This window comes from Canis lupus, chromosome 24, assembly GCF_048164855.1.
Source record: "Canis lupus baileyi chromosome 24, mCanLup2.hap1, whole genome shotgun sequence".
NCBI lineage: Eukaryota > Metazoa > Chordata > Mammalia > Carnivora > Canidae > Canis > Canis lupus.
In genome coordinates, this window is record NC_132861.1 from 36,077,377 (window position 1) to 36,102,102 (window position 24,726).

A 24,726-nucleotide genomic window follows, 5' to 3' on the forward strand; every position below is an offset into this window, starting at 1 on the left:
TCAGAGCTGGGTGGCAGCTCTCCTGTCCTCCACCTTTGTTTGCCTCCCTCCCTGGTGGTGGATTTTCAAGCCCTGGCTTGCCTATGGCTACCCTCCAATGCTAGCCCCCAGCCTCCTTCAGGGAGATGCCTGAGCAGCCCATGGGCCTCCCCTCCTCTCCTCTGAGCCTGTCATGTTGGCTCATTCAGCTGCAGGCCCAGTTTTGAGATGGCAGTGGAGTATAAACATGGGCCTGTGACCATTCAGTCTGTGTCCAGCGGGCCTCCCCACCCCTACTCAGGCATGCCCTCTAATCATCCTGCATGCAGCCTGAGGGAGAATGAGATGGGTCCCCTTCCATACTTTCCATTCCTAGGGAGAAGGATTCTCAGGCTGGAAGCCCCCAGACACCTGGCACTGCTGGAAGGACGCTCACTCAATTGGCTGCATGGGTAATGGGGTTGCTGGGGAAAGCAGGGGGGTCAGAAACTTGGGCTTGAATTTCTGGGCAAATGTTTGCCTCAGTTTCCTCCTGTGCTGAGCAGAGGGGAAGTGCCTTGTGCACCCACAGAGGGGGATGGCTCAAATTAACAAACAGAAAGGCCTTCTGTAGTCAAAATGTCATGTAAGTGTTTAAAACGCTGTCACCCAAAAAGGACCCTCAGCTTGGGGGTGAAGGGACTTCGGATGGCAGGCTCCCAGTGGCATCTACTCTCCTGAAGGGGTTGAGGGGAGGAGGCAGAGGCAGGTGCAAGGCAGACGTTGTTAGGGAACTTGGTTTTTCACCTAGGTCACTGGCCTGCTCCTGCTCACATTCCCTGTGTGCACGAAGTCAGCTGGGGGCTGGAGCCACCTGGAGGATTCCTTCCTAGGCCAAGGAAGGCTGAACTCCTAGGAGTCCTGGAGGCAATCCAGGCACCCTCACCGCTGAGCCATCCGGCCAGAGAGCCAGGCCACCAGCAGCAACAGAGCAGCTCCATTCCTGCCGGGCTGTAACTGGATGCCAGCATGCAGGAATGCAGAACTGAAATATCCAAGTAACGATGGCAACTGGGATTTGCGTGAGTAGATACATCTCAGCAACCTAAGCAGAAAGTGCAGCAAGGACTTTTCAATGAGACAAGCGCCTCCTCCTCCTTGGAATTTTACAGGATCTGAACTCCAAACAAGGGGTCTCCACGCAGCCCCTCCTCAATCTCCAGAGCAATTGGCTGCATGATTCCTCCTGCCCCCTCCACCCTCCTCACCCTCCCTAGTGGGCAGCCCTTATCCTAACCACCATCTTGCCTCCTCCCTGCTCTCTCCCGAGCTCAAGACCAGGAACCCCACTTTGATGGTTCCTGATCTCAAGTCAGGCAACTGGGAAGGAATGACCTGGGCTGTAGTTTCTGTTCTATATATTGAAGGACAAAACAGACAGACTCCCAAACACAAATATGTATGGCTGGAGGAGAGAGACTATAACCCACTCACCAACAGAACTTCTTTCTCAAATTTAGATTCTAATGGCCTTGTGGGTGTGGAAGCAGGAGGAGGAATGAGGAGGCACAGAGGAGGGGCAGCAGTTCTTAAATCCAGGAGCACCTGGATGGTGAGGAGGATGCCAGAACACCAGTAGAGCAATGCTGGTTCAAAATCAGAGAATTTATTATTAAAATACCCCTGCACACCTCAAACACCTCTAGAGTTAAGTAAGGGACAGCCAACCAACAAGTAGGACGGCAACAAACACTGCCGAGTTTTGACAGCAGACCTGCTGGGTGCTGCTCGGCTGCACAGCCCCTCCCCATCCATTCTTCAGCTGCTCCTGCAGCCTTCCCCTGCTTGTCCTTGGACTTCCTCCCTATTTTTATCATTCTCACCCACTCCACCCCTGTCCCAACTGCCTGACTTCAAATCTAGGAAGCTTCTGATCTAGGAAAGGGCAAATCACTTGGCTTCTCTGGGCATCAGTCTGCCGTTCTGAAGAATGGGTATGAGGGCTCTGGAAGAAAGTTTCCCAAATCTTGGTGAATTCACGCCAAGAGAGCCTGGGCGGAAAGGAGGTATTTGTCTTCTTATGTAATCTGGTATTATATAATGCTAGATTACATATCTATATATATAATTCTATCTCTCTTTAAGATACAGACTGGCCCAATTAAGCCAGCAGGCAAAACTCTTTAGTCGAATCAGGCCTGTCTTAAACAGGGATTCTGTACTGGAGACAGTGTGCCAAAACCACCAGTAATATAATTTTTGCTCTAGAATATTGCTACTTTACTGTATCATTGGTGATGTATGATGATACAACCCACTCAATGAGCTTCTCAAGTTCCCCTTCCCTTCTGGCACGCTCTCCTTCAATGACTCTAGACTTTTCCGCACAATTGCCTCATTGTCATTCCTTCTGAGCCTCTAGACAAACCTCCATAAACTATGGCTTCCTTGCCATCCTGCCTGGGGTACCACCACCTCCAATTCATTCCTCTCCCTCAGTGATCACAGAGTCACATAGATGCTCCCTTCCCACCCTGTCCCACGATCCCTGTCCCCCTCTCCACAATCGGCCTCCTGCCCACTGCTCTCTGAGCTCCTTGTACTCAAGCCAGGCCAAAAAGCAGGGTGTGCTCAGATTAGCTACAACCCTCACCGGCTCAGTCCCACCCCCACACCCCTACACACACTCTTTGCAGAGCCCAGAAAAGCCCCCCTTTCCCTCCCACAGCTGATAGGAGGCTTGTTCATCTGTGGCTGTCCTAGTCTGGTTGTCAAGGAAACAACAGAATCTCCCTGGGAGCCTGGTTTGTCTCCTAGCAACCAATATCCCACATCCTGCATCTTACAAAATGCAAAAGGGAGGAATATCCTCAAAATGAAGGTAAAAATCGAGGAGGATGGGGAGGAAGGGAAAATCGGGAAGAGAAGACCAGAGAGGGTGGCTTTTCACCGGGGTTGCTGACACTGTAGCATTGGGGAAGGCGGAGAGATGAGATGAGTCCCTCCTGCAGATTCAATGGACAGCAAGGCTCAAAGGGATCTTGAATGATGGCATGAACAAAAACTGCAAACCTGAACACACACACACAAACCTTCTCAAACATCAACAAGCAACGCTAAGCCTCTCTCCCATAGTTTGCCAGAACTCTGATGCACAGACTGCAATGGAGTTGGGTTGAAAGAAAGATCTCCGGATCGGCGAGCAAAACATCCAAATGCCATTGGTTTTTAAACAGAAACATTTCCACCACTCTGGACCTTGATTCCTGACACGCTGCTCTGCACATACACACACACACACACACGCACACGAAACAGAAATAAAATGTTTAAAAACGGGTAGAGGGGAAGGCCACCACACGCCGAGGCAATCAAGTCATCTTCCTTTCCCTAGAAAAACCCGGAAAAGGTTAGTCCCCCGCCCCCTGAGACCCCAGCAGCCAAAGCTCTAGCCAAGGGGAGAGGGACCCGCAGGGGTGAGGGGTGGGGGTGGGGGTAGAGGGAGGGGAGTCTGCAGAAGGGGCGCAGGTAGGGCCGGGGAGGGCACGGGAGGGCGAGGCGGCGCGTTTCCAGGCAGCTTGCAACCCGGCCATAATAGAAATTAATCATTTACTTACACCACTACATGTGACGGGGTAATTTCTAGTGTAAGGAACACATCTCTTCCTGCTAAGCACGCTCATTTTAGTGAATGTCTGGGGTCACTCCGCGCGTGCAAGTTAGGACGATGCGGGGCCGCCGCGCTGCCGCCGCCGCCGCCGCCGCCGCCGCTACAGGCTCCGGGCCCGGGTCGCGCGGGATCGGAAACTCAGGCTGAGCCGCCCAGGCCGGACGGCGGGCCGGGGGCGGCCGCGCGCGCGCCACTGCAGCCACCGCCTCTTCCGGATCAGCATCTCCCCGCGCCCCGGGCGCCCCGGGTCATGGAGGCGCGCTGGAGGGGGCTGCGCGCGGCCGCCCCGACCTCGGGCGCCTGGGCCGCGCCGCCGCCGCGGGTCCTCGGGCTGCGGAGGCTGCAGGCGACGCGCAGCGCAGGAGGGCAGGGGCGCGGCCGCCAAGACGCCGGGCGCTGCAGTCCCGCGGCCCGCTCGCGACCTCCTTTTTTCATTCACAAAAAAGGGAGAGGGGAAAAAAAAAAAAAGAAAGAAAGAAAGGGAGGAAGAACCAGGGGGGGGAAAACAGCGCACCCAGGCCGGCGGCCGGGACAGGCTCCGCCCACCGCGGAGCGCCATTGGTGGAACGGGAGCTGGGGGCGGGGCGAGGCGGGGCTAGAAGGGGATTGGGCGGCCGGCGGCCCCGCCCCCGCTCCAGGCTCCGCCCACCCCTCCGCCCTCCCTCCCTGCCCCCGCCTGGAGGGACGAGCCTGGGAGGGTCTCGGCCCACCACTGGGGGCGGGGCGCTTCCCTCCACCTGGCAAGGTGCAAGATCTCGCCGGACGCCCACGGGGTTTCCCCCTTTCCTCCGGGAGGCTGAGGAAGAACTGGGAGACGCATCTTAGCCCTGGAAGGGATGCGAGTTAGGGGAGGGGAACTTGGCATATTTTCACTGCCCCTTAAGCCCAGGCCTCCGCCCCCGGCCCAGGGGGAGAGGAACACAGCGTTTCCATACAGGCCCTCCTTTGGCTTGAGCTTCTTCCTGGCACCTGGGGGCCTTCCTTCCTTGATCACTAGCCGTGCAGCTACAGCCTGTGCCTCCGACTCCTGCAGGGCCCCAGGACTTTTAGTCACTATCACCTGCACCTTTTCCCATCTAGGCCTTCTCCTCCTCCCTCCCTTGTCAGCAGTCTGTGCTTCCAGCCCACCTCCATCCTATTGCCACCTGGAGTTTACTAGATAGTAAACTAGATAGTTTACTATCTCCTGACCCCTTAAAAGAAATGCCATGAGGATACTAGCCTAAGACACCTTTGGACTCTCTTAGTTTACTCCTCTGTAAAACAAAGAGGTTATAAAGGATGACTTCTGTAAATATTAGGCAGTCCTCAAAGGAAGTTTCCATGTCCAAGGCCAGTTGGATTCTGATGATCCTGACTACTGGTAATCATAGTACCCAGCTCAGTCTGATTTTATCTGTTTTGTCAATTACCTGCGGGCAATTTTTTAAGTCCAGACTGACATGCCTCCCACCTCACTGGCTCCAGCTTGTGCTCTGAGAATGCAAATCCAGTTTAATATTAGTTTATGCAAAAATATGATTAGGAAGAGAAATCCATTGCCAAAAAAAAAAAGCCAAATAAAAATGAATCTTGTATTCTCTGAAGTATGCTTTCCATCTATGAACGCTTATAATTGGAAGTTGCTCATTAAGGAGTTTGTGATAAATGTGCTTTCTGGCCTGGTCCATGTTCAGTTAGTGCCTGATTGGTGGAGGATGCTTCCCCCACCTTCTTCTGAACCTCCCCAGAGCTGAAGAAGAGGTTAGCGATGACTAGGTGTGCCGCTTCACCCTTCTGGTTAGGATTCTGTCTCCATAAGAACAGAACGTATTGGTTTGAATACATGCATAGGAAAGAAAGCCATGCGCAGGCGTGTTCTTCCCACATGTTTGGCGATGAAGAGCCTCAGCCCATCCTCTGTGTGCTAGATGTCCCTGCCTCAAAGAAAAGCATAGCATGACATCTCTGCACGGGAGCACCAAGGGGCCAAGGCCTCCCCTGCTGATACCCTGTTGCCCCCACCCAGCTCCAGAGTGCCAGCCTGTTGGCGTCACCTTTCACACATCCCAGCAGCAGAGACAGCCCCAGGGTAGTACAGAGCAGAAAAACAGAATTGCCCTCTGCCCCAAATGGAGGGGCTCCCAGGTCTGCCTCTATGGGGCCAATGCCCTTTCCTCCTTCAGAGAAAGAGCCAGCTCAGCCTGGAGACCTCACTGCCCAACAGGTTGCGCTGTTGGGGTTCAAAGGTGTAAGGTTGGCCAAAGGAAATTGCACCCCCCACCCTGCTCACATTGGGTAAACTGTTGCAGGCAGAGACAGGTGCTCCGCTGGGGGACACGACCTTAATTTCTAGTTCTGCTTTTGGCGCACAATCCTCTTTTTCAGCTTTTCTTCAAATCAGAGTTCTTTCTGATTGCAGCACCTCTCAGGCATTCCCAGTCAGAGCCTCCTCCAACATCTCTGCCCTGAACAAAGCCCTCTGGTGACTCCTCTGTCCCATGATATAGGCCCCTTGAGCCTGTCCCCAACAGGCATCCCATCCAGCTACGCCCATAGCCACTCTCCTCAAGGACATCATGAGCTGCCATTTTCTGGAAGCCTGTGAGCGAGAAGCCCCGTCTGGGGAGAAAACTCTCCATCGTGGTTCTCAGGAGGGCACCTTCTCGGCAGGCTCTCAGCCAGTGCCACAAGTCCTCCTCTGCCTGAGGCTCCAGAGGCTCCTCCCCAGTGCCTGCCCAAGCTTTGCAGACTCCTCTCTCCGTGTGGCCTCCTCCAACCTGCACGTTCCATTTGTGTCGCACACAGTTCCAGCCTTTCTACCGTTGGCAGGCTACTGATCTCTCTTCTTTCGGCCCTCTCCTGGAACACTTGAACAAAGCCCACCCCACAGGTCTGACATGAAAGCCTGCCCCTCTCCCCAGCAGCGTGCAGTCTGGGGCACATGGCATTGGCACTCTGTGCTTGGTATCAGCTGAGAGCAAAAACAGAGGCATCTCAACATGCAGAGCCTTGTCAGGGGGAAGGACAGCCAAATCTGGAAAGTCCAGAGTCTCTCAGCCTCCTTGCCCAGGACTCAGGGGGCACCACCAGGTTGTCATAAGAGACAGAACCAAAAAAAAAAAAAAAAAAAAGAGACAGAACCCTCCCGGGCCTTTGCTCGAACAGTTCTCTCAGCCTGAATACTTCTTCTCATCCCTTCACCTGGATAATGCTCACTCATCCTTCAAGTCTCAGCTTAGATATCACTTCTTCCAGAAAGCCCACCATGAATACCCTCTACAAAGCTGGCAAAGTTCCCTGCCCTTCTTCTGTGCTCCCCGAATAATACCAATCCCACTGCTCTGTCATTGGGTCTCTCTCTTCCTCCCTGTACTGAGAACTGTTCAGGGAAGGGACCATGTTTATTTGAGAGTTTCCTTCTTGCTGGTATGGCTACCAGTACTCAACAGGAGCTCAATAAATGCTTGATGGGTGAATGAATGTCTGGGTGGGGAATGTGAGAACGCAGGAGTCAACCCCACCAGTGGTTACTCACATGCTGTCCAGGGAGGTCTTCCACAGGCTGTACCGGCCTTGTCTTTGGGTCGCCATTGCTCTGGGTACCCTCCAGGCTCCTGGCTATGCTGGACAGAAATGAATGGGGCAGGGCAGGGGAAGACAGTGAGAGAAGGAATAAACACACTGTGAGCTACCTGCAGAGGCACCACCAGGTTGGTCAGCCCATACAGAGGGTCTACTCAGGGCAAGAGCATGGCTCCTGCTGTCCAGGCTCATTGGGCTGACCCAGAGGTCACCTGGGAAATCAAGGAGCTCCTTGAGGGCCATGAACAGGGCTGAGGGTCCATCCCATGCTGCAGGCACTTGCACCCTCTGAACTGGTTTGGCAATTTGGAAAGGACACTCTGTTGTCCTTCAGGAGGCCTGGATTCCATCGTCATGCAGCTGGGTGATAGTGGGCAAGTCTCTCTCCTCCCTGGGCCTGTTTTCTCATGTGTAAGGGTCGGGTCAGTTTATCCAACACTGATATTTATTATGGGCTCCTAGCATGGAAGGCCTATATTTTATCAGCCATCCTTTTCACTGAAGAAGCTCCTGACCCAAATTAGGCTCAGCAGAATATCAGCTGATGGCCACCAAGGCTGAGAATGGAAGAAGGAAGTATTTGGGGGACAAAGTGGGGAGGGATCAGAAACATAGTAAGAGAGGCAGAGATCTCCACCTTCAGCTTCCTTAAATGGTCAGTCACAATCTTGCAACAGGTTCAGCCAAAGAAAATTCTGGGGGATACCTGGGTGGCTCAGTGGTTGAGTATCTGGCTTTGTCTCAGGTTGTGATCCCAGGGTTCTGGAATCAAGTCCCGCATTGGGTTCTCCACAGGGAGCCTGCTTCTCTCTCTGCCTATGTCTCTGCCTCTCTCTGTGTCTCTCATGAATAAATAAATAAATAATCTTAAAAAAAATAATAAAAAAAGAAAATTCTGGAATTTGAGGAGAGATAGGGAATGATTAAGGAAGGGCTCAGCGAAGCCAGCTGGATACCTCTGGAAGTAGCTGGTACTGTGTCGTTAAAGGGTCATAGAGGGGCATCTCTGTGACAACCCTCCAGGGACAGGGGACCACAAAGCAGAAGAAAGCTAAGGTAAGAAGTCCCCCAGGATCCCTGGGTGGCGCAGCGGTTTGGCACCTGCCTTTGGCCCAGAGCGTGATCCTGGAGACCCGGGATCGAATCCCACGTCGGGATCCCGGTGCATGGAGCCTCCTTCTCCCTCTGCCTGTGTCTCTGCCTCTCTCTCTCTCTCTCTATCATAAATAAATAAAATATTAAAAAAAAAGAAGTCCCCCAAGCCCAATGTGGGTAGGGTTGTAGACAGTAGGAGCCCCAAGAGCCCTGAGTAAAAAGAAACTAAAGCAGAAGAGCAACCACTGCAGTAACTGGTGCCAGCTTCGGCTCTAGTTTCCCCTCTGCCAGGAACTGGCTGTGTGACTTTGGGCAAGGAACCTAACCTCTCTGGTCTTCTGTTGGGATAATAATATTACTTGCCTGAAGATGGCGGGGGGCGGGGGGGGGAGCGCTAGATGATCCTCTCTTGGCCCCTTCCAGGGCTGAGATCAGAGACTGTGTGTTCCCTCTAACTCCTCCTTCATTTCTGCCCTCTCCCCCCTCATGGATTTGTGCTCAGTATCCCTGTGCGAAGGGGGACCTATCTCCCATTTGTGCCTCAGCTGCCTACACTGCCTGTGGCCAGCAGGCAGCACAGAGGGTGTAGAAGTCTGGCAGTCTCACCTACCAGGGTTGGAAAATCCCATGCCCACCTTGGCCCTGGTGCCCAGGGGTTCCCTGGAGAAAATGAACAAGCAGGTGAGGCAATGAAAGGAACACAAACAAAATTTCTGCCTGGGATTTTCAAAGCCCAACTGGCCCCTTGCAGCCTCCCCTCCACCACACTGTGGGGCTGGAGGCGCTGCTCAAAGCAGGAGCTGAAGAATCCACTCCCAGTCTGGCCTGGCCAGGCTGCAGCCGGCCCCAGCTGGCAGAGATCTGAGCGTGCAGACCCCTCTGCCCACTCACCCAAGCCCCTCCACTCTGGCCCTGCCTCCTAGGGAGCCACAGCTGGCTGAAGCCTCCAAGCAGTGGATCTGTAGCTCTGAAGCAGCTCTTTGCTTAGAGGAGAGACTGGGGCACCGGTTGGCTTCTCTCTTTAAGAGCTGCAAGCACCACCACCACTAATACCACAGGGGAAATGCAAGAGCCACCCCAAGGCTCCTGGGATGTTATTTCTCAGGACACTACGCTAGAAACCACTAGGCAGGCCTCCAGCAGAAAGAAGCGACATGGTGTTACTTCTGCTGCACTTCGTAGACAGAAAAGTTACGAAGGGGAGTGGGCAAAAATGCACTCCCCTAGCCAGCGCGTTCAAGGACCAAGATCCTTCACTTCAAGCAGGCTCCAGACCTTCCGAGAGAGGACAGGCTTGTTCCTGGAGCCCTGCAGAGCTGCAAGTGAGAAGCTCTGAGGAGGCTGATCACCCCAAAATAGACTTGTTTTTTTTCACAACTTTTTCATGAGGCATTGGCATCTCTTGCAAGCATGGAAAAAAAATAGCCTGAACTGTTAACAAATAAAGATTATAAAAAGCCCCAACTGTTCCCCATGGGTTTCCATGTGGCTGCGGTGTTCTAGAGGGGGGCAGGGAGGGGGCTGGGGGGGAGGCCAGTGGAGATGTGTGTCCAGGGGCCCCCCAGTCTCCTTACTTCTGACCCACCTCTCCCTTGGGCGCTGGTATTGCTGGAGCTCACAGGGATAATAATCCACGTTAGGGATGGGAAAGATTTTTGTTGGCCCTCAGAGATGGTCCACTGCGAGTGTGTGTTATTGTTTACCGCTTCCAGATAAAGGAATGCATGGCATGGAACAGAGAATCTTTCTGAGAAGAAGACAGAGTTTGTTTAGTAAACCCTTGGAGGGCTCAGTGTTCCTGTCAAGGTCAGCTTAGCCTGAATCTGGACCCTGCCTTGGGCATTGCTGCCTGTCAGTAACCAGACCTCAATCTGGGGCTGTAGCTGCTTTTGACGCAGATGAAAGGATTGTGTGCGGCTTCCCAGGAAGGGAGCTGGCCCTCACCTGCACTCTGGGTTCCCCTTGCAGGGCTCCAGGCCAGAGCTTGCAGAGCACCGCCCTCTGCACCCTTTGCCTGAGTCCTGGAGCCATCTTGGTACTTGGGCTCCAACAACATGAGGAAGGAAGGGTGTAAAAGTCGCTGGAGTGGACTCTGGAAGGGGGTTCCCATCCCCTCAGGGTTCTCAGCAAAATTAGGGAGTTGACCTGGAAGACATCTAAGGAGCCTCTGGCCCTGACTTTTTATAACCAGAGGAAGAGAATCCCCCAACTTCTAAAGCTCCACATCCTCCACAAAGTCTGGGATCCATCAAGGATCTGCTCCAGCCCCCATGAAGGCCCCTTTTTCTTCTCTTCTTTCCTTCTTCCGTCTTGTTCTCCCTTTCCTTTGCCCCCACTCCTATTCTTCCCTCTCCCTTTCCCCACCTCCTGGGCAGAAATTTCTAGAAAAAACATCTGCACCTGGCTCTGGTTTGGTCAAAGAGAGGAGGACGGTTGGTTGGCGAACAAGCAGGACAACTAGGGACAGTCGTGGGCATTATTCAACCCTGGATGGTCCTCCAGAGCAGACAGCTGGGGAATGCTGGGCAGAACTTTCCTGGAGTGGTGAGGGACCAACAGGGCAACTGCATTGTCTCTGGACCTCTCTGGACCTGGAAGTCCTCTCTCAGGCTCCAAGCAACCAGAGTCAGTAGCCAGCTACCCTGGGAAACTGCAGCTGCTCTCAGGGTCAGGGTGCAGCGTGCAGAGTCCAGGGCCCCGGGTCTCAGCCAAAGCATTGCTCTGCAGGGTGTGACCATTCCCAGAGTTTTGGACCCCCAGGGCAAGGCACAAAGTGAGGTGGGGTGTAGGGACTGACACAGAGACAGAGAGTAGGAGCAGGTGCTCAGGTTTGGAAGCTTCCTCCAGAACATGTAGGTCCTTTATTTATTTATTTTTTTTAAGATTTTTAAAATTATTTATTTATTTATGAGAAAGAGAGAGAGTGAGAGAGAGGCAGAGACACAGGCAGAGGGAGAAGCAGGCTCCATGAAGGGAGCCCGACGCGGGACTCAATCCCGGGTCTCCAGGATCACGCCCTGGGCTGAAGGCGGCGCTAAACTGCTGAGCCACCTGGGCTGCCCATGTGGGTCCTTTAGAGACATAGCTTGTGGCCCTGGTCCCCGGACAGAGTGGCAGGGGTGGCAGGGTGCTGTTATGCTGCCCCTTGGAAACACAGTCTGGGCACCTCAAAGGCCATTGAATGCATGCCTCAGCTTTGTCTGGTAGCTTGGGGCTCACTCTTGCTCACCCTACCTTTCCCCCAACCCATCCTCATCTTTCTCCTAGGGGCCCCATGCTGAGAGCTGTCTGGAAGCTTGAGCTGGGGGCGGAATCCTGGGGCTGGAACTAGCCCCAAGAGGAGACCCATCTCCACACCCAACAGGAAAGCCTTGGGGAGGCAATGTGGCTTCAGCAGACCTTGGCTTATAGCAGCTCCCACCACTATCTTATCCATGCGGAGCTGAGACTGCGGAGCCCTGGTGCTAGGGGACTCGGAGTGCTGACCACGCTGCACCTCTCTGGGACCTGTCCCGTGGCCCTGCTGGAGGCAGATGTGGCCTGGGCCCCTAATAACCAAGCCAGGCCAAAGGTATGTGACCTGTCCTTGCAACCCCAGTCACATCACTTACTTACCCTAAGACTGAGAAAAATGAGGCTTGTTTGCTCTTTTATTCATTTATCTTGTTTTGCATATCACATGCATGCTAAACTCCTACCAGTGCCAGACACTGCTAGAGATGGTGATGATTATAAAATGATGATGCCATCTGATCACCAAGAAGCTTAAGCTTAATCATAATCATCATCATTTATCACAAGTCTGTTCTATGCCCAGTACTGGGCTAACTGTACTCCTTCATTTACGCTTCAAAACAATCCTCTGAGGAGGTACGATTATCCCTACTTGGTAGATGGGGAAGCCGAAACTTCAGGAAGCCACGCGACTCGCTACTGTCACAATGCAGGCAGGCCCAGAGCCTCCCAGGGGAGATGGCACAGCCCCGGAGCCCCCTCCAACCTCGTGCCCTCATTTTAGAGCATTAACGTGTTGTTCTTAATTCATATGAAAATGACTATCTTTATCTGAGCAAACTGAGCTAGAGCTGAACACAGTATGTGCCAAGTCACACAGGGAGTTTGAGGCCATGTGGGGCCTGGTGCTGGGGTCCTTTCCCCAGACTTGATCTCTGTGGGCTTCAGTTTACTCTTGCGTGAGACCGGGTGGTTCTGGTGGATGATCCCCACCGGTTTTGAAATCCTGACTGTGTGAGGTTATCTTGTGACATGTTTTCTGCCATCAGGGAGGGTCGCTGAGAATGGATCAGCTTGCCTCAGAGCCCTCCCGGGCCCCCACTCACCCTGCAACCCCAGTCCCAGAGGAAGTCAAGAATGTGGAAATGTTTTCATGCCTCCAGGTATGGGCTTTTAACTCAGTTGATGCAATATATATATATATTCCATATATTCCTATATATATATATATATCAGAGAAGCTGACAGGTCTTAACTGCTGGAGATAAATATGCCCTAGAAGTGGAAACACAAGGAGGACACAGAATTTAGAGCCCGGAGCCAAGGTCACCTATAAACAGGGGCAGCTGGAGCCTTAAACAGTCACTTCACACAGCCCCTCAGTGGGTCTGACTTCCTGCGCAGTGGCCTTCACCTTGGCTAGGGCCCATGGCCACCCAGCTTTCTGCATCGGCTCCCTGTCTGAGTTACCTACCAGGGCATCCTCAGGCCCCAGGAAGCCTCAAGTCTAAGTCTCGTCCCTTCCTAAAGCAAAAGGAGCTCTCTCACTCAGCGACTGCTTTGCCAGGAGGCCGGCTGGGGTGGTGGGGTGGGGGTGGGGGTTCTTGGCTGCCCTGCGTTCTGGGCCAGGTGTGCCTAGAGAGAGGAGTCAGATTGAGTGGGGTGGGGTGAGGGGCCCAAGAGAGGGTGAGGATTAGAGTTAGGGATGCTGTTCAATTTCTTTTCGGAGAAAAAAAAAAAATTTCTTTTCGGAGAAATGGATCCTACTGCCAGGAGGATCCAGCAGCTCCAGGACTGGGGAAGGATATCCAGAGGCTGCACAGGGTCTTGAGGTGAGCGGTGAGGAAAAGCCAGGTGCAAGAAACCCAGCAGAGCAGAGGCATCCCTGGTACTGGCAGGAGCCACCCAGGCTGGAGAAGGGTGTAAGGGCTGAGGGGGCCCCAGAAACACAGGTGGTTGCAGTGCCCCATCCTGGCCACAGGCCACTTTGATTGAGTAGGATGAGAAGGGCTGTTGGAGGAGGAGAGACCCCTGCTTCCCCTTCCCTCCTGGCTTGGTTCCAAGGAGAGTGGAATGGAGGCCTGCCCTGGCTCCTGTAGACACTGCCCCTGGAGACTCCCACTGTATGTGGAACTGTAACCCCTTCACACACACACACACACACACACACACACACACACACACACACTTTCTGCCTTGGGCTCTGCTGCCTTGGGTCACTGGTCCAGAGTCAACAGGCTGCTGCACCCTGATGGGTAAGACACCTGATTGATTTTTTAGCCCACCTTCCCCCTGCCTTCACATCTCTCTCTTTCGGAGATCACATTCTGAGACCTGCTCGTTGTACTGAGTTCTGGAAGGAACCTGGTGAGGACAGGTGAAGCAGCCAGAGCTGGAGCTCCTCTCTTTACCCCGGGCACAGAAGAAGGGTCCAGGGGTGGTCTTGGGATGGCAGGGCACAGATTGTGGACTTACCTGCTGCCTTTCCTCTGGGGCCCAGCTGGCCTATCACCGTTCCCTGTCCGTAAGCAATGTCCTGGGCTGGGCCAGGGGGGAGGGAATGCTTGTGGAAACAATACTCGGATTTTAAGGGCTGGGATCCAAAGCCCAGCCTATGGGGAGCCAGGTAAGGGTCATGGTTACTGTATCCAGGGGTGGGACTAGTAGGCTGGCCTCCTGGTCACTTCCCTCCCAATCCAGGTCTGTGCAGAGCCCAGAGATAAGCCACTTGGCCAGGAGGCCCCCCTCCCAACTTCGTACAGGTGAGCATTCATGTTATCTGGGCCCAGCCCCTGACCCCCTCAGGGCCTTTTTTTGGTCTGCCTTGAGGCTCTCATTCTGACTTCTGTCCTGGCCTCTCCTCCTCCCTGGTGACTCACATTGCTTTGGAATTTCACTCACTGGCTCTTTCTGACGCACATCCTGGGAGCCTGGCCTGGAGCCAGGGAACAGGGCTGTTGCTTCAACCCCACCGGTGATTAATTTTGGCAACCCGAGCTGGAGGCTATATAGAGGGAAGCAAGGCTGGAGAAGCAAGATGGGAGTTGGGGGGGTGTTGCTGGACAGGAAGCCTTTCTTCCTGCTTCTGCTCATTTGCACTCAGGTAGAAAACAACGCGAAAGCTATTAGCCTGTAGTCCTGGCCAGCCAGGATACTCAAGAAGGTTGAGCAACTGAGTTCAAAACCTACATATATTGTGCTTCTTGGAATGGATTTCTGGACCTCAGTTTACCCTTTTGTGAGTGTTAAAGGTTTGCTAGTCCCTCATTTTGAATGCTAAGAACAATGGCCTTGTACTCAGTTGATGGAGCTTACATATCCCTCACAATGGCCTGGGCTCTGTTATTTCTGCATTTTGAATGTGCTATGAGGGACTGGTGCTGCCTGGGATTGTGGAGAGGGGAAGGGGGACTTGACATGACCCTGCACTGGGCTGGAATTCATCCTGCCATCACACCGACTTGTCCCCATCAGATGCCTCAGCTGAGAAGGCAGAGGCTCCCCATGGCCTTCAAAGCACTTACCTCCCCTGGGACCCTGGTGCATACTTTGGTAGCACACAGTGGAGCCCTGGGTTCGTGTGCTGTCTTCACTCCTCCAGAAGCTGGTTGCTTTTCCCATTTTCTCCCCAGACTGTTCTCCACCTCTTATCTTCCCCAGCTGCCCAAGGCCCAAGGATTCACAGTCCCACCCTGCCCCTTCCAGCTCCTCTGCTAAGTAGAGAGCTCTATGCCAGACTGATCAGCTGACCCCTGTAGGTTCATGCATGGGAGGAGGGTTGGGGGACACCCTCAGTGTATTCAGGAAACAAAGTCCTCACCCCATTGTCTAGCCCCAAAGAATGGCTGCAGTGAACGGAACCATGAGCCAGTTTTGGGGGAGTTGGCCTGTCAGTGAAGATATTGCCCCTCACCTGGGATCTGGTGGTCGCCCTAATCACTGCTAAGGTAAATCTGGTCTGTAGGGGGCGCTAGAGAAGCACACTTTGGGCACTCCTCACCTTCTCCTTCTTAGCCACACTGGGGGGACCATGATCATTTGGGAAGATGTAGAGAAGTAAAGGGTAGGTAGGGTTAAGGAAATGAATCTGTGCCTTGATACGCATGCCAATGATTACAATCAGGATTTTTTTTTCAAGTTAAAAGCACTGTTAATAAGATAATACATCATGATCAGATAGGTTTAAGAGTTTGGAATCCAGGGCACCTGGGTAACTCAGTGGTTGAGTGTCTGCCTTCAGCTCAGGTGGTGATCCCAGGGTCCTGGGATTGAGCCCTGCATCGGGGTCCCCATGAGGAGCCTGCTTCTCCCTCTGCCAATGTTTCTGCTTCTCTCTGTGAATAAATGAATAAAATCTTTAAAAATAAAATAAAGGGTTTGGAATCCCGAGTCAAACTGAGCTCAAATCAAAGGAATTCCACTTAAAGGTTTAGGATATCCTATATATTTCCTTCTGTAGTCTTCAATATTTTTAAGTGATACAATATATGGCACAGTAAAATATGACACACATCCAAGTCATAAAACATAATAAAGACCCCCCCACACACACACACACAAAAAGACCCACACAAGTGTGAACCCCTTACTCGATGTAAAAAGCGTAACACAACCAGCACATTGCAACGTTGAGACCACGGGAGTGTGATTCTTCGTTCCCACCCCTCACCTCTCAACACAGGGACCCCTACTCTGCATCTGGCATTTGTCATTTCCCTGAAGATTTGGAATATTTTCTATCCTATGGTGTGGGCATCTCTGAATCACATACTGTTCAGGTTTGCTCATTTTTAAGCTTTGAGAAATGATATTACACTGTGTGTGCATCATCTTGTTGGATTTGTCTTTTCTAGGCTTTATGTTACTAAGATCTGGCAACCTGTTGTGTGTAGCCGCAGTGCCTTCATTTGCAGGGCAGTGTAATTCCCAGGGCAACAACATATTATCTGCTGTCCAGTCTTTGGCTATTATGAAAATTGCTCCTTTGAATATTCTTGTGCTTGTCCAAGTGCACATGCTCAAACATTTGTCATTGGGTAAATGGAATTGTTGGGTTATGGGGTGAGTGCTTGCTCTCAAGTTGACAAGATTGTACTGAAGTGTTTTCCGAAGTGGCTAGAACACCCACAGCGTAGAAGGGTTCCAACTGCTCTTGATTCTCATCTCCACCTGATTTTTCAGATTTAAACATCCACTTCTCTGCTGGGTGCATAATGGCATCTCAGCAGCAACATTCTGTGTTTCTCTGATTACTAACAAGGTCAAGTGGGTATCTTCATACGTTTTGGTACATTTGTTTTTCTTTTTCTTCAAAGTGCCTGTTCATGTCCTTTGCCCATTTTCTGGACACCATCATTTTCTTATCATCAGTGATTTGTATGAATTATTTATATATTCTGGAACGAATATTTTTCAGTTATGTGAAAAATATTACATATAATAGATGTTATAAATATTACAATATTTAATTAATATTAAATTTATATATTATATAATATTATATATTTTAAAATATTAATGTATTTTAATATACAAAAGAATTTCTAACTTTTCAGCTCAATGTGTGAGAGATATTTTCTCCAGGAAAGTGGCTTGTTATATGACTTTCTTTATGGTGGCTTTCGATGAACATGCATTCTTAACTATATTGCAGTTTGATTTATCAAGTTTTCTTTCACGGATAGTATATTTTGTGGTTTAAGAAACCCTTCTTATTCTGAGGAGATAAATATAGTTTTCTATATTTTTTCTCCAAAATGTGAAACTTGCCTTTCCTGTTTATGTCTTTGTCTGTAATTGATATTTATTAATTGGGGTTCTGGCTAAGAAAAAAGCCCTAGTACTTTATTATAAAACTATTTCTCTGGTTCTATAATGAAGAAAAGTTCATTAATAAATATTGATAATTACAGAAAATATGAAAAATTAAGAACAACTAAAATTTTTACTACCAAATCAATATAGATGTCTAAAATACATAACTGGTATATAATATCATGCATATAGCACTATATTCTTTTTTATGTCTTTTTCTCTGATTTTATAGGTTCATAGTAGAACATTTAGAGGTAGAAAAGAAAGAAAAACGAGTGTGTGTTTCACACTACTCTGAAATTGTTCCATGTGCCTCCCAAACACTCAAACTGGTTATTCAGGAGCAGAGTTCTCTACTGAAGATCATGGCCATCACCCTGCCCACGCAAATTCTTCAGGTGTATCTTTGGTCAGGAAGAGACTCATGTATAACCGCCGAATAAGCATATCATGAGGGGGGCCTTAACAACCCAACAAAATTCCAAATGGGCCCACTCAAATTCCAGAAAAAAAAATTGTGAGATGAGTTATTTATTATTTTTTAAAGGTTTTATTTATGTATTCATGAGAGACACTGAAAGAGAGAGGCAGAGACATAGGCAGAGGGAGAAGCAGGTTCCATGCAGGGAGCTGGATGTGGGACTTGATCCAAGCACTCTGGGATCATGCCCTGAGCCAAAGGCTCAACCACTGAGACACTCAAGCGTCTTGAAAATGAATTATTTAAATGATATATAAGTCATGTCTCTACCAATATTTACTAAGATACTACTTTTTTTCCTTAAGGTAGAAAATAAAAATATAGGTTATGATCAATATTGCCCAAACCAAGTATTTCCCCCCCCACATTTTACTTATGCCTTATTATGGCAAAATTATCAATCTCAGAGTTTCAGCCCTTTCTAGAGAAACTGTCTGAACTCTATTTCACTGGCTTGGTATAAAAGTGGTCTGCACATTGGTACAAACATGTCTATGTGGTGTCTACATACCACAAGGAGAGCTAATTAACCTAGCTAATCCAAAGAGCTAATCATGGTACTCACTATTTCTAAACCAAGACCAGAAGATGACTCACTATCCATAAGAAATATGGTGCCTGTACCAATGGATTGGAGTTTTTATAAAATCGAAAGTCTAATTTGTGAGGTAGTTTCACGCTGGTACATCAAAAAAACTTGAGAATGAGGGAGTGCGGGAAGGGGCAGTGGGCAGCTGGAAAGGAGATACTGGAGCAGAGCCTTCCACCAACAGGTAGAAAGGCCAGGAGGCTGGGGAGAGGTTCCAAAACAGGCATTGCCATCTTGCCCATGGCCTCCCTTGGCCTGCATGATGGAAGCAGAGGTAGGAGCCCCAGACCAGTAGCCTCTAAGTTTTCCTGCACCTGAGTTAGGTGAAATGATGAGAGGACAGAGGCTGAGAACCTTGGGAGTAACGAAAGTCTTCTCTTTTCTGGTTCTGCTGCACAAATGCCTACGTGGGCTCCAGTGCTTAGCCTCTCCAATGACAGACATCACCATGTAGAGACTGGGGCCTTTGAGAGTCCAGGGGACAGGACTGAGGTGGGGAGAGCGTGCAGCAGGGCCAGCTGTACCTGAGCCCGACATGGTCCAGATCTTGGGCTGCCTGGGGGGAGCGTGGTGCTGCTGCAGCTGGAGCTCAGCTGACAGGGCTCAGGGCCAAGCTTAGGCCATAAACTCCTCTGGAGAACCTGGCACTTTCCTGTAAGAGCATGCCAGCCAGAGTATGCCTACTGCTCATTCTGCAACCCCTGGAGAGCAGAGGAGAGCTGCTTCAGAGGCAGGTAGGAGGAGACCAGGGCTACACAGATGGTACCTAACTTTTGTCCCTATTGACCCTCTCTCTCCTTCCCCCCTTCCTGCCCCTTCCCCAGGAGTAGCCTGCACCAGCTCCAGCGGTGAATTCCTGGCAGGGACAGCGGCTAATTCAAATGAAATTTGGTTGGCAAAAGACTCAGCTCTCAAAACCAGCCTACTCAGAACAATCTCAATCTCGAAGGGCCTGCCCTAGTGAGAGCATCTCCAGGCTGCATGGAAGCAAAGAGGGTGGGGATGGGGAGGTCACTGCAGCTCCGGAGGCTCCCCCTGGGGAATGAGATCTTTCTTTCTTTCTTTCTTTTTCTTTCTTTCTTTCTTTCTTTCTTTCTTTCTTTCTTTCTTTCTTTCTGTCAGCACAAGCAGAGTTTAAAAAATGGTTCGCTTTTATCAGTGCTCAAATCAGCTCCAATCATCATTTATTGAACTAGTTATGGCAGGCACCGTGCCAGGCACTGACAACTGGCTTTTACAATAGGAAATGAGATCGGAAGGAAAAAATACATTCTCACAAGCAGTCCTTTTATATATACTGCAGTTGAGTTCTGAATAAATACATTTGTAAATCTCAGAGGAAAACCAGTAGGCAGTTTAAAATCGAAAAAGTTGTGGACAAATTTTTTTTTTGCTTAAATCTCTGTAGATAAAGTATGACATGAAAGAAGGAGCAGCTTAGAGCAATTTAGTGTTTTCTTTGTATTATCTATGGCTAAAAGGGAAAGTTTAAAAAGGGAGACTTGAACGAATGTTAGGTGTTGTTTTGGGGTCATAGCTACGGGATGAGATGCATTTCGTGCAATCAAGTAGAAACACAAAGTTGTAATTTGGGATTTTGAAAGTATTTGGGATGTCACATGAAGCTGTTAGAAGATTGGATTCCTTGGAATTTGGAGCTCTAAGTTTAAATATCCACAGAGTTTGTTTTTTAAAAAAACTTGGTATTGGACATTAGTTCAGACTTTCACTTTGAAGATAGCTAGGATAACAATCAAAATTGTCCCCATGAAATGAACTGACCCTTCTGTTTTTCAGAATTATTAAGGAATTTGACGATTAAATGAATTCTCATTTCTCTTCACACTGGTAAGATAAATACACATTTTTTTCACTGTCCTCATAAATATTCTTTTTTTTTAAGATTTTATTTATTTATTTATTCATGAGAGACACAGAGAGAGAGAGAGAGAGAGAGGCAGAAACATAGGCAGAGGGAGAAGCAGGCTCCATGCAAGGAGTCCAATCGGGACTCGATTCCGGGACTCCAGGATCACGCCGTTGGCTGAAGGCAGGTGCTAAACCACTAGCCACCCAGGGATCCCCCTAATAAATATTCTAATGTAACAATTAAACATATAAAACCTGAAGGATTTTAATTTACCAGTAAGTTGCATTAGCAAATAAAATAGGCAAAGAACATGCAAATATAATTCATTTTTTAAAAGGCAATAAATATGGAAACTTTTTTAAAAGGCTTAACCTCGGTTATTTTTAAAAAGTGAAAATTAGATCAATTTTTAATCTGTTGAATCAGTAAGAATTTTTTGAAATGATGATACTCAACTCCCTCTGCTTGATGGAAGTATAAATTAGTACATTTCTGACAAACAATCAGATGGTATATGTGAGGACCCACTCAGAGCCCCAGAGTTGGTATAAAGAGTATTTATTTTATTTTATTTTATTTTAAGATTTTATTGATTTATTCATGAGAGACACAGGAAGTGAGACAGAGACATAGGCAGAGGGAGAAGCAGGCTCCCTGGGGAAAGCCTGATATGGGACCCAATTCCAGGACCCTGGGATCACAACCTGAGCTGAAGGCAAAAATTTAACCAACTGAGCCACCTAGGCACTCATTGATCTTAGTGCTTCTTAATGTGATGTTCAATGAAAAGGATCCCAGGCACAATAAGACTGGGGCCCTTTGGAATAAAGCTATTTCAATTCCTTTTGTTTCATAAGCAGAGATTTTGATGCGACAGTCCAGTGATGCTGGGTACTGAGATCTCTCTCACGTGCTACAAAGCAGCCCAGAAACACTTCAGTAGTTGGGATCTAACTGAACCACCAAGATGCGCTACAAAAAAATTATTATTGACCAAAATAATAAACAAATTAATTAATGTTGAGGGAAGAAAGATAGTACAGAAAGAAGGAAACATTTTGCTAGCTTTTCCTTCAATTGTAAAATGTCACTAAAGCAATAAATGTGGGTAGGTTTTTTTTCTTAAGGTACAAACTGTTTTAATTGCTTTATTGCATCCCATAGGTCAGTGATAAAAGCAAACATAGAGTTGCAACTTGGTATGTTAAATAACTTGGTGCATAAAAGATTAATAAAGTAGGTATATATACATGCAAAAATATCATGACAATATATAAAGGATATAGGAAGTTAGGCAGTGATTTGCTTATTGCAAATAAGCAAACATGCTTTTCAAGGATAACAAAACATAACAGGTAGGTAAGTAAAAGATATCTTCCATAATTTCAACAGCAGAGTGGCAATTCCTTTCAGTTCTATTATCTCCATGTTATATGTTTTTTATACATTTTTTTGTTTATTTATCGATCTTAGATTTTTTTAAAATTTTTATTTATTTATGATAGGCACACAGTGAGAGAGAGAGGCAGAGACACAGGCAGAGGGAGAAGCAGGCTCCATGCACTGGGAGCCGACGTGGGATTCGATCCCGGATCTCCAGGATCACGTCCTGGGCCAAAGGCAGGCGCCACACCGCTGCGCCACCCAGGGATCCCTCGATCTTAGATTTTTTTCTTGATTCTAGCCTCATGTTGTGTAGTAGACACATTTTATATTTTAAAATCATATTTAAAAATTTTTTACCATATGTATTCCCAAACATATCGAACAATTGAAAAGAAATAATCCAATAAATACTCATTCCCATTACCTAGACTTAACAATTTGTTAACATTTTTCATGCTCTTTTTTGGCCAAATTTTTTTCAAAACAATTTGTAGATGTTGAGGAGCAACATCTTCAAGGTCCTTCTAGCTGGACTGAGAATCAACTTGATGCAGCGCCTGGGTGGCTCAGTCAGTTAAGCGTCCTTCTCGATTTCAGCTCAGGTCAGGATCTCAGGGTCATGATCTCAAGGTCTTGAGATCAAGCCCCGCAGGAAGGCCTGCCTCCCCTCAGGCTCTGTGTTGGGTGTGGAATCTACTTAAGATTCTCCCTCTCCCTCAGCCTCTCTCTCACCTCACCTGAGGGCATGCTCTCTCTCTCAATCTCTCTCAAAAAAAAAAAAAAAAGTCAAATTGATTTGAGACACGCTAACAAGAGAAAAATCAAATTTGATTTCATATACATATTAATCCACACAGACATGAATTCCAAAGATAGGTAGATAAAATGAGGAACAGATGTCACCTTAGAAGAAGGGGTCGGGGTCTGGGACTTCAAAGGGAAGGCATTGAATTCACAGGAAGGTGAAAAAGAGTCAGGCAAACAAGTGTCTGCTGGGCCCCCAGAAACAATGGGACATACAGGAGTTGGATCAGGCCTGACTAGGTTCCTCCCTGTCTGCCACACCTAGTTCAGATCATAACGTAGTGATCTGTGGTGACAGCTCTGTTCCCGGAGCAAGTCCTCCACCTACACTCTTTTTAGGCAGTTGAGGGGGAGGCGAAGAGCTTTTCTTGAATCTGCTGCTTTTTGATTGCTTTTAACTCAAAATAATCTTCATGCTGAAGCACCCCATCTTGGAGTGGCTGTCTCTGGCCCCTACACAGATATTATGACACTTACTCCGAAACACTTCAACACGTGTGCCCTCCAAAAGGACATTGTCCAGCATAAGTAAACACAGAACCATCATCATCCTGAAGTAAACTGACATGAAATTCTCTGATATCATCTTCTACCCAGTTGGTACTCACAGTTCCCTGAATTGTCCCCAAATATATTTACAGCTACTTGTTTGTCTGTACCTTTTTTTTTTTAAGTTTAATTTATTCATTCATTACAGACACACAGAGAGAGGCAGAGACATGGGTGGAGGGAGAAGCAGGCTCCATGCAGGGAGCCCGATGCGGGACTTGATCCCAGGACCCCGGGATCATTACCTGAGCTGAAGGCAGATGCTCAACCACTGAGCCACCCAAGCATTCCTTTCCTGTACCTTTTTAACAGCTGCCTAATGTTACCATCAATGGATGATACCATGCTGGAATTAGCCAGCTCCTCTAGAGGTGAGCTGTAATTGTCAGGGAGCCTCTTTCTTCACAAATTTGGTCTTTCACCAAGTATTTATTGAGTGAAGTGCTGAGCACTGGAATGTCGGGGTGAAAGTCATTTTCCTGCCTTTGAGTAGCATGTGTTCAGCGCACAAGAAGCTTTTCTGTCTTCACTGGGACATTTCCAAATTAGCAGAAGAAGGGGAAACGCAGTCAAATCATGAGAGCTTGCATCTTGATGTGTATTTTATCTTTGGAAAAAGATGTATTTTACCGATGATCCAGTATCAACAGAAACAATGCTTGCTTCCGGCATCTACCCCAACTGAAAATGCCAATATCCCCTCTTGGGGTTTCTCCCTCCCCTCCTACCCCATTAGTCTTCTTTTTGGTATTTCTTCGAGTAGAGAATAATATTGCCTTTTCTTTATTCCTTAATGAAGCAAAATGGATATGTCTTCTCAAATCCCTCCATTGCTTCTATTTGGCGATGCTTTCAGGGTCCTTTCCTTTGGTCCTTCGGCCCCCCGCTCGCCCTCCTCCAGCGCCAAGCTTTCCTGCCCTTGGTGAGAGGAGGCCTTGCCCTGGGAGACCCATTGGGTGGTCTGCAGTCCTCTGTCTGCCACTGTCTCTGCCTCAGGCTGCAGAAAGGGTCTTACTGCTTCCACACTCCCACCCAGGAGCCCCCTGGGGTGATGGGGTGACCAGGACTTGTCATGCCCTGGGGAATGGGAAGAGATTTCGGAGGAAGGAAAGGAGCCACCCAGCTGGAAAGACATCTTTGAACTCAAGCCTCCTCAAGCTGGTTCCCCTCTTCTCCTATCCCCCTTTGCTGTGTTCTCAGAGCATCCCATGTGCCCCGTGTGCGGGATGTACTTTGCCTTACCCTATCTCTGTTCCTTCTCAGGCCTGTGTCCCTGCCTCAAATGTGCTACCCATTCTCTCTGTCAGCCTCAGTCCCTCCAGGCCAAAGACTCAAGTTTAAAAATTTCCTTTCCTTTCTGCCCTTAGTTCACACCCCGCTAAGCTCAGCTGCTGTGGCCTCTCTTGTCTCTCTCCCTCTTCCCCAGTGCCATCCACCAACTCTCCCAGGACAGTGGCTTCCCCACTTCTTTAGCTGCTCCCAGCCACTCTGGTGGGAATCATGTGGGTCACTTTGGTGTGTGTGACCCACTCAAGCATCTCCAGGAGAGCCATTCACTAATCAGATTGCAATGGGTGCGAGCACAAGCCCCACTGTCTGCTGCACAGGACAAGCTAGGATTCTTTTCCAGCACTTCTGAGGGGATGCGACATGAGTACCTCCCCAGCTGGCCTGGGAAGTCCTCATCAGTGTCCACTCCAGCCCTTCAAGGG

At 49.1% G+C, this 24,726-nt stretch overlaps 2 protein-coding genes and 1 long non-coding RNA gene across 8 annotated transcripts in view; 1 reads left to right on the forward strand and 2 right to left on the reverse strand.

Moving 5' to 3' along the window:
- The window catches only part of RHOBTB2 (Rho related BTB domain containing 2), a 29,538-nt gene extending 15,476 nt beyond the window's left edge, over positions 1–14,062 (reverse strand). Inside the window, exons 1-2 of one of the 3 annotated variants that reach the window (XM_072796266.1) lie at positions 13,997–14,062; positions 7,146–7,233 (exon numbers count right to left, since the gene is read on the reverse strand). In XM_072796266.1, the coding sequence (XP_072652367.1) occupies positions 7,146–7,201 (56 nt within the window). In that variant the 5' untranslated portion in view covers positions 7,202–7,233; positions 13,997–14,062. Of the gene's footprint in view, positions 1–3,575; positions 3,803–7,145; positions 7,234–13,996 lie in introns of those variants that run through there. The other 2 variants (XM_072796267.1, XM_072796268.1) reach the window with 2 other exon arrangements.
- A 110-nt stretch (positions 14,063–14,172) lies between these two features.
- Positions 14,173–24,726, forward strand: part of PEBP4 (phosphatidylethanolamine binding protein 4) — a 246,798-nt gene continuing 236,244 nt past the window's right edge. For 2 of the 4 annotated variants that reach the window (XM_072796273.1, XM_072796281.1), the window contains exon 1: positions 18,858–19,139. In XM_072796273.1, the coding sequence (XP_072652374.1) occupies positions 19,068–19,139 (72 nt within the window). In that variant the 5' untranslated portion in view covers positions 18,858–19,067. Of the gene's footprint in view, positions 14,284–18,857; positions 19,140–24,726 lie in introns of those variants that run through there. The other 2 variants (XM_072796277.1, XM_072796280.1) reach the window with 2 other exon arrangements.
- The window catches only part of LOC140616020 (uncharacterized), a 34,201-nt gene continuing 25,108 nt past the window's right edge, over positions 15,634–24,726 (reverse strand). Inside the window, exon 3 of the long non-coding RNA XR_012016529.1 lies at positions 15,634–15,855. This is a non-coding gene — a long non-coding RNA (uncharacterized lncRNA). The remainder of the gene's footprint in view (positions 15,856–24,726) is intronic.